The 9,531-nt window shown below is 44.2% G+C and overlaps 1 protein-coding gene across 2 annotated transcripts in view; it reads left to right on the forward strand.

Annotated features, from left to right (window-relative positions):
• The window catches only part of ST6GALNAC3 (ST6 N-acetylgalactosaminide alpha-2,6-sialyltransferase 3), a 161,087-nt gene extending 153,956 nt beyond the window's left edge, over positions 1-7,131 (forward strand). For both annotated transcript variants that reach the window (XM_075287806.1, XM_075287807.1), the window contains 2 exons: positions 6,290-6,397; positions 6,799-7,131. In XM_075287806.1, the coding sequence (XP_075143907.1) occupies positions 6,290-6,397; positions 6,799-6,985 (295 nt within the window). In that variant the 3' untranslated portion in view covers positions 6,986-7,131. The remainder of the gene's footprint in view (positions 1-6,289; positions 6,398-6,798) is intronic.
• The last annotated feature ends 2,400 nt before the right edge of the window (positions 7,132-9,531 follow it).

The following is a 9,531-nucleotide window of genomic DNA, read 5'->3' on the forward strand; positions in this document are numbered from 1 at the left end:
GGTAGTGCGCATAAATATGTGCGCGCATAAATATGCGCGCGCATATACAGGGTAGGGCGCATAAATATGTGCGCGCATATACAGCGTAGGGCACATAAATATGTGCGCATATACAGGGTAGTGCGCATAAATATGTGCGCGCAAAAATATGTGCGTGCATATACAGGGTAAAGCGCATAAATATGTGCGCGCATAAATATGTGCAGGCATATACAGGGTAGGGCGCATAAATATGTGCGCGCATAAATATGTGCGCGCATATACAGCGTAGGGCACATAAATATGTGTGCATATTGCAGGGTAGTGCGCATAAATATGTGCGCGCAAAAATATGTGCGTGCATATACAGGGTAGGGCGCATAAATATGTGCGCGCATAAATATGTGCACGCATATACAGCGTAGGGCGCATAAATATGTGCGCGCATAAATATGTGCACGCATAAATATGTCGCATATATATGTGCGCGCATAAATATGTGAGGGCGCATATATATGTACGCGCATATACAGGGTAGGGCGCATATATATGTGCGCGCATAAATATGCGCATATTTATACGCATACTAGAGGGAGGACCCGGCTTCGCACGGGTATATTACATGTTATGTTTGTGTAGTGGCCCCATAAGAATTGTCCAGTTTTGCCCTGGTGTATTTTGTATGTGGTTTGTGTGTATGTCCATAAGCGTCATGTGATTATGTGTATCTCATTTTGGATATCCGTGAAAAACCTGTGATCAGTTGTTATGGATACCTGGAGTAAAGCTGTATCTAATCCTTCCCCATGCAGTACTGTGTTTAGATGCAAGTATCTAATCCTTGTTGGTGTGGTACTGTGTGCAGATGTGTGTATCTAATCCTCCCCCGTGTGGCATTGTGTGAAGAGGCACGTATCTAATCCTCCGGTAAATGAAACTGTGTGTAGACGTGCATATCTAATCTTAAGGCATGTGGTACTATGTGCAGGCGCGTGTATCTAATCCGTGGTGTGAGGTACTATGTGCAGACAGGTGTATCTAATCCCTGGTGTGAGGTACTGTGTGCAGATGCGCGTATCTAATCCTCCCCCGTGTGGTACTGTGTGCTGAGACGCGTATCTAATTATCTGGCATGTGGTACTGTGTGCAGATGCATGTATCTAATCCTCCAAAGTGTGGTACTGTGTTCAGACACATGTATCTAATCCTCCCCTGTGTGGTATTGTGTGAAGAGGCGCGGATCTAATCCTTCGGCGTGTGGAACTGTGTGTAGATGCGCGTATCTAATCCTACGGCAAGTGGTACTGTGTGCAGACACGCGTATCTAATCCTACGGCATGTGGTACTGTGTGTAGACGCGCGTATCTAATCCTACGGCATGTGGTACTGTGTGCAGACGCGTGTATCTAATCCTATGGCGTGTACAACTGTGTAAAGACACGTGTGTGATATCCCCTGTGTGGTATTGTGTGAAGAGGCGCGTATCTAATCCTATGGCGTGTGGAACTGTGTGTAGACGCGCGTATCCAATCCCCCGGCATGTGGTACTGTGTGCAGATGCGCGTATGTAATCCTCCAAAGTGTGGTACTGTGTGCACACACATGTATCTAATCCTCCCTTGTGTGGTATTGTGTGAAGAGGCGCGTATCTAATCCTTCGGCGTGTGGAACTATGTGTAGACGCGCGTATCTAATCTTACTGCATGTGGTACTCTGTGCAGACGCGTGTATCTAATCCTATGGCGTGTACAACTGTGTGCAGATGCGCGTATCTAATCCTCTGGAGTGTGGAACTATGTGTAGACGTGTGTATCTAATCCTACGGCATGTGGTACTCTGTGCAGACGCGTGTATCTAATCCTATGGCGTGTACAAATGTGTGCAGACGCGCATATCTAATCCTCTGGAGTGTGGAACTGTGTGTAGACGCCTGTATCTAATCCTTCGGCATGTGGAACCGTGTGCAGATGCACGTATCAAATTCTTCAGTGTGTGGAACTGTGTGCAGTAGTGCGTATCTAATCCCCTGGTTTGTGGGACTGTGTGCAGACGTGTGTATCTAATCCTCTGTCGTGTGATACTGTGTGCTGATCTGTGTATCTAATCCTCTGATGCGTGTATCTCAGTTTGGATATCAGTGTTGTATTGTGCATGTGGAGTGACCGTGTGTATTGCAGTTGGAATATGAGTGAAAGTCTTGCAGGTTTGTATTGGCTAAGGGGGGGGCACTGTGTTTGGAATGCTGTATCTCAGCAACGGTACGTCCGAGCGAGTTGGAGTCTCGTCTTTAAACCTTCCCGGATATCTGAAATATCTCTGTACCAAATTTGGTGAAGATCGGTCCTGTCGTTTGGTTCGCATTAGAGAACGGACAGACAGACAGACAGACGGACAGACAAGAATTCATTTTTATAAGATAGAGAGAAGAGATAGCGTGCAAGTCCATAAATCTGCCATCCAGTGCTCATCTGTGCCTGCAACTTCATATAGATAGATAGATAGATAGATAGATAGATAGATAGGAGATAGATAGATAGATAGATAGATAGATAGATAGGAGATAGATAGATAGATAGATAGATAGATAGATAGATAGATAGAGAGATAGATAGGAGATAGATAGATAGATAGGAGATAGATAGATAGATAGATAGATAGATAGATAGAGAGATAGATAGGAGATAGATAGATAGATAGGAGATAGATAGATAGATAGATAGAGAGAGAGAGAGAGAGAGAGATAGATAGATAGATAGATAGATAGATAGATAGATAGATAGATAGATAGGAGATAGATAGAGATAGAGAGAGAGAGATAGATAGATAGGAGATAGATAGATAGATAGATAGATAGATAGATGATAGATAGATAGATAGATAGATAGATAGATAGATAGATAGATAGATAGGAGATAGATAGATAGATAGATAGATAGATAGATAGGAGATAGATAGAGATAGAGAGAGAGAGAGAGAGAGAGATAGATAGATAGATAGATAGATAGATAATTAGATAGATAGGAGATAGAGAGATAGATAGATAGATAGATAGGAGATAGATAGATAGATAGATAGATAGGAGATAGATAGGAGATAGATAGATAGATAATTAGATAGATAGGAGATAGAGAGATAGATAGATAGATAGATAGATAGATAGATAGATAGATAGATAGATAGGAGATAGATAGGAGATAGATAGATAGATAGATAGATAGATAGATAGGAGATAGATGGCGTAGATGATACCACATAGGACACAGATGGAGATAATACCGCCTGATCGCGTCATATAACCTGCTCAGTATCATACAATCCCCTCCGCATCGTTTTCTTATCCTCTTAATCTTATTCTATGAGATCTTTTTCTTCTTCTTTTATTTCCGCCACTAAATCTGCCTCCTTTTGTATTCAACAATCTTGTCTCCACAACAAGTCATTAACCCGGCAGACCCTCATTTCCTTGCCGGCTGTGCGGGTTCCTTGTGGTCTATGTGCTGTCACAGTCGCCCCCCTCCATGTCTCTGCAGCACTGACACACCAGCCACAATACCAGCTGTAATTTATTACCTCCACCTCCCTGGGCCCACCGCCCTCCCCGGCCCGGCAGACACGGTGAGTTTCTCTCCTTGCCATCCGGTAATTGGTACCGGGACAGTTTGGGGGACATATTTCTACCTACCTATTCATGTGTAGGATTTTGATCACATTTAAAATGAATGTTGTAAACCCTGGGTCGAGAAACTAATAGAATTTTCTACATTTACCTGCTGATCCACAGCCTGCAGGCGAGATTGGGTGTCAGCCGGCAGTCAACTTCTAGATTGAAGCAATACTTTAAAAAAAAAACTGGAATGAAAAACATCCCTTCAGCGCTCGTACCGAAAGGTACAAATTGTATCTGTGCCGGAAAGCAGAATACAGAATCCGCAAGCAGCTGTGCGGGAGCAGGAATTGTTCTTATGTACATCTGTGACGTATGGCGGGGCGAGAGCTAAAGGGAGTCTATCAGCAGAACCAGCATATCACCCCAGCCCTGCAGATAGATAGGTTACTGTCACCAGAACCAGCATATCACCCCAGCCCTGCAGATAGATAGGTTACTGTCACCAGAACCAGCATATCAGCCCAGCCCTGCAGATAGATAGGTTACTGTCACCAGAACCAGCATATCAGCCCAGCCCTGCAGATAGATAGGTTACTGTCACTAGACCCAGCATATCACCCCAGCCCTGCAGATAGATAGGTTACTGTCACCAGAACCAGTATATCACCCCAGCCCTGCAGATAGATAGGTTACTGTCACCAGAACCAGCATATCACCCCAGCCCTGCAGATAGATAGGTTACTGTCACTAGACCCAGCATATCACCCCAGCCCTGCAGATAGATAGGTTACTGTCACCAGAACCAGTATATCACCCCAGCCCTGCAGATAGATAGGTTACTGTCACTAGACCCAGCATATCACCCCAGCCCTGCAGGTAGATAGGTTACTGTCACCAGAACCAGTATATCACCCCAGCCCTGCAGATAGATAGGTTACTGTCACCAGAACCAGCATATCACCCCAACCCTGCAGATAGATAGGTTACTGTCACCAGACCCAGCATATCACCCCAGCCCTGCAGATAGATAGGTTACTGTCACCAGACCCCAGTATATCACCCCAGCCCTGCAGATAGATAGGTTACTGTCACCAGAACCAGCATATCACCCCAGCCCTGCAGATAGATAGGTTACTGTCACCAGACCCAGCATATCACCCCAGCCCTGCAGGTAGATAGGTTACTGTCACCAGAACCAGTATATCACCCCAGCCCTGCAGATAGATAGGTTACTGTCACCAGAACCAGCATATCACCCCAACCCTGCAGATAGATAGGTTACTGTCACCAGACCCAGCATATCACCCCAGACCTGCAGATAGATAGGTTACTGTCACCAGAACCAGCATATCACCCCAGCCCTGCAGATAGATAGGTTACTGTCACCAGACCAGTATATCACCCCAGTCCTGCAGATAGATAGGTTACTGTCACCAGACCCAGCATATCAATACAGCCATGCAGATAGATAGGTTAGTGTCACCAGACCCAGTATATCACCCCAGCCCTGCAGGTAGATAGGTTACTGTCACCAGAACCAGCATATCACCCCAGACCTGCAGATAGATAGGTTACTGTCACCAGACCCAGCATATCACCCCAGTCCTGCAGATAGATAGGTTACTGTCACCAGACCAGTATATCACCCCAGTCCTGCAGATAGATAGGTTACTGTCACCAGACCCAGCATATCAATACAGCCATGCAGATAGATAGGTTAGTGTCACCAGACCCAGTATATCACCCCAGCCCTGCAGGTAGATAGGTTACTGTCACCAGACCCAGCATATCACCCCAGCCCTGCAGATAGATAGGTTAGTGTTACCAGAACCAGCATATCACCCCAGCCCTGCAGATAGATAGGTTAGTGTCACCAGAACCAGCATATCACCCCAGCCCTGCAGATAGATAGGTTAGTGTCACCAGAACCAGCATATCACCCCAGCCCTGCAGATAGATAGGTTACTGTCACCAGACCCAGCATATCACCCCAGCCCTGCAGATAGATAGGTTAGTGTCACCAGAACCAGCATATCACCCCAGCCCTGCAGATAGATAGGTTAGTGTCACCAGAACCAGCATATCACCCCAGCCCTGCAGATAGATAGGTTACTGTCACCAGACCCAGCATATCACCCCAGCCCTGCAGATAGATAGGTTAGTGTCACCAGAACCAGCATATCACCCCAACCCTGCAGATAGATAGGTTAGTGTTAGGTTACTAGCTTATCAGGGTGGCATGTGATAACAGAAAGAGTCATCCTTTTTTTTTAAATGGCGCCAGTTTTGTCCAAAGGAAGGACTGACAGAGAGAACAAAATAATAAATAACAAAAAGCAGACAAAAATGTGGGGTAAATTATAACATTATAACTACCTGCATCCACCACTAGGGAGAGCTCTGGGGCACACTGTTTGCACATTGAACTCAGTATGGTCAAAAACAATATGCTGAAAGCTCAAAGCTCCCCCTACTGGTGACTCCAAGCAGGTAGAATTGCAATATTTAACTCTGTTTGTTCAGGGGATTTGGAATTAGAATTTTGTACATGTATAAAATACAGTAAGGATTTACTGAGCATAGAATGTTGTAACAGTAAACCACATGTAGACATCCCCTTAAATTCTCTGTGCTGCTGTGGTTGATACCTCACATATATCACAGTGTACACAGCACCTAACCTGGATCTCTTTTGTCTTTCAGGGTCCAGTCCGGATCGTATCTCAGCACAGGTTGGTTCACCTTGATCCTTGCGATGGACGCTTGTGAAGGAATCCACGTCTACGGAATGATCAATGATACATATTGCAAGTAAGATCATAATTAAAGGCACAGTATCCTCATTAAAGGGATGTCTCAGGACAGACATCAATTACTTATTACTTGGTTATGCCACCTATGGCATAAAAAATCCTGCTCACAGGTGATGACTTGTTACAATGTATCAGTCATGTAACCCAAACATACATGTATCACCTGCTGTATTATATATTGTCACCGATTTATGCCCAACATTACATCACCTCTTGGTTAACTTAAATTCAGCCAATATTTTGGCACAATTTTTCAACACATTATCACATTTAAGCCACAACCCCTTTCCGTCCATTTCCTAATAAGCCACACCTCCTTGTCCATCAGGGTAAGATACCTAATAATTGTGGTGCAAAACATGACTAATATTCAATGATCCTCCTGTTTTCCTGTATTAGGACTAATGGCTTCCGGAAAGTTCCTTACCATTACTACGAGCCAGGGCGGTATGAATGCGATGAGTACATCCTCCATGAAAACGCCCCCTATGGAGGACACCGATTCATCACCGAGAAACGAGTATTTGCCAAGTGGGCGAAGCTGCACAACATAACGTTCAGCCACCCGGACTGGTCATTATCTTAATATAAAGGACCAAGCATCAATAATGCTACAATAATGCATCAGAGCCTCAAAACACAATGGAAACTGCTGAGCGGGGGGGAGACATACGGGACAGGACGGGAGGGTACAAGCACTTTATGCCTCAGAGGATAGGGGGCGCCGACACAGTCCTGACTATCTATTCTCCAAAACAATGGCCACATCCTGTAGTTCTATAGCAATTGAGACTGTGGTCTCAATATTTAAAGTGGACCTCCAATTATACAATCACTGGTATACATGAACAGCACAGGTGAATATAAGAAACTTTGTAATATATCTTATTAAAGAAATCTGTTTCCTTCTCCTTTTATTAAGCTGCTCTTCTCTTCCATATCTTCACTCAGTCTCTTTATTTATATAGAGTCCATCTCTGCATTCACTTCATACACAGAAGTCTATGGAAAGGGAGAGGAGGCTGTTCATGGATTTAATGCTTTTCTCTATGCAGTCTTATCTTGGTGATATAGCAGTGTCAGAAGAGTTCCCTCACTCACTATGTAGCAGAATATGGCAGCTGAAGTTATTTGTGTATCTTTTCCAGCAGACTCCTCCCTCTCTCCATAGACTTCTATGTAAAAAGTAACTCATCCTGATAATTGGAGAAGGAAGCACAATTCTTTAATAAGATATAGTACAAAGTTTCTTATATTCACTTGTACTATTCATTTATGATAAGTTGTTTTATAACTGGAGGTCAATACCATATACTTTGTAGAGTTAAAATTATGATCATATCTTTATAGTGGTTGGAGCTCAGGCTTTTTATAGAAAGCTCCAGGGTCCGTGGTTTGGTAAGTTCCTGATGATATCACTGCAAATCACCAACACTCAGCATGTGAATATTGAGGCCAGTGATTGGCCGCAGTGGTCAACTGAACCCAATAGGGGACCCAGCACTGCAAAGCAGGACCAAGGTCAGGTGAATATCCCGTCTTTTTTTATTTACCCAATGACCCTCCATAGGGCAGAAATGAGACATGTTCCTGTGCTATCACCCTAGATCTAGGCTTGAGCGCAAGGTCTAAGCACCTAAAGTCCAGATGACCATATCATGTCTAACATGATGGCACTCAAGACAATGGGAAGATGTTTCAAGATCCGATGCCATTGGTAGCAAGGAGACATTTTCCTATCTGTGACCGCTTAAGGCACTGGCCCATGGCCCAGGCTTGAGGGCAAGGTCTGAACCTCTACAATTCAGATGACTATATCATGACTATCATGGTGGTACTCAATAGAATGGAAAGATGCCTCAAGAGCCGATGCCATTGGCAGTAAGGAGACATTTTCCTGTCTGTGGTCGCCCAAGGCACTGGCCTATGGCCTAGGTTTGAGGGCAAGGCCTAAACACTTACAATCTAGATGTCTATATCATGACTAACATGGTGGTACTCAGATGTCTCAAGATCCGATGCCATTGGTAGCAAGGAGACATTTTCCTATCTGTGACCGCTTAAGGCACTGGCCCATGGCCTAGGCTTGAGGGCAAGGTCTGAACCTCTACAATTCAGATGACTATATCATGACTATCATGGTGGTCCTCTATAGAATGGAAAGATGCCTCAAGATCCGATGCCATTGGTAGTGAGGAGACATTTTCCTATCTGTGGCCACCCAAGTCACTGGCCCATGGCCTGGGCTTGAGGACAAGGCCTGAACCTCTACAATTCAGATGACTATATCATGGTGGTCCTCACGAAGATGGGAAGATGTCTCAAGAAGCATTTACCATTGGTAATAATGAGACTTTTTCATATCCACAATGGCCCATGGCCTAGGCTCGAGGCCTAAACTCCTACACTCCAGTTGACTATATGGTGACCACCATGTTGGCCCGTAGCCCTACCCTCCGCTCAGCTCATCATCACTGCTGTAATAATATCCGATACTGTGAACGAATACTTGACATAACAATGCTTTAAACAACCTTCTTCTTTGTAGAAACTCGAAAAAAAATTTTTTGTAATGTAATTTTTTTTATGACGCATGGAAAATGATGACGTAAACAAGTATTTTTATATCTATTTTTTTAGGTTATTTGTAGGGATCGGCTCATTTTTATACATATCTACTTCATGCACCCAATACCTCTAAGTGTCGTGCACATAATGTCGTCGTCGTGTGGGTTACGTAGAGCGATTTTTGTTTTTACTGTATCTGAGTTGTCCCTTAGTTCCATAAACTCATAATAATAGAGATTAGTCAATGACACCTTCTCTAGTGGTGGAGCCCATCCGTAGCAATGGAAAGGCAGCGACATACTAGCCAAGTCCCTAAATTCCTCGAACTGGGCTTCAAAGGGGCGGGGATCCCTTTTGGGGTTCGGAATTGGGGCAGCAAATGTGAATTCCCATGATCTACAATTTCAGCATCTATTCAAATGGATTGGACTGAGCTGTAGTTCCAGGCACGGCCACAAACCTACGTGTGGCGCTGTGCGTTAGAATTTTTAACCATTTTTAATCTTATTCTATGACAAGTACCACAGAAATAGTGGCGCAATAAATCAAGAGGGTTGCCAAATT

Source organism: Leptodactylus fuscus, chromosome 9, assembly GCF_031893055.1.
Source record: "Leptodactylus fuscus isolate aLepFus1 chromosome 9, aLepFus1.hap2, whole genome shotgun sequence".
Lineage (NCBI taxonomy): Eukaryota > Metazoa > Chordata > Amphibia > Anura > Leptodactylidae > Leptodactylus > Leptodactylus fuscus.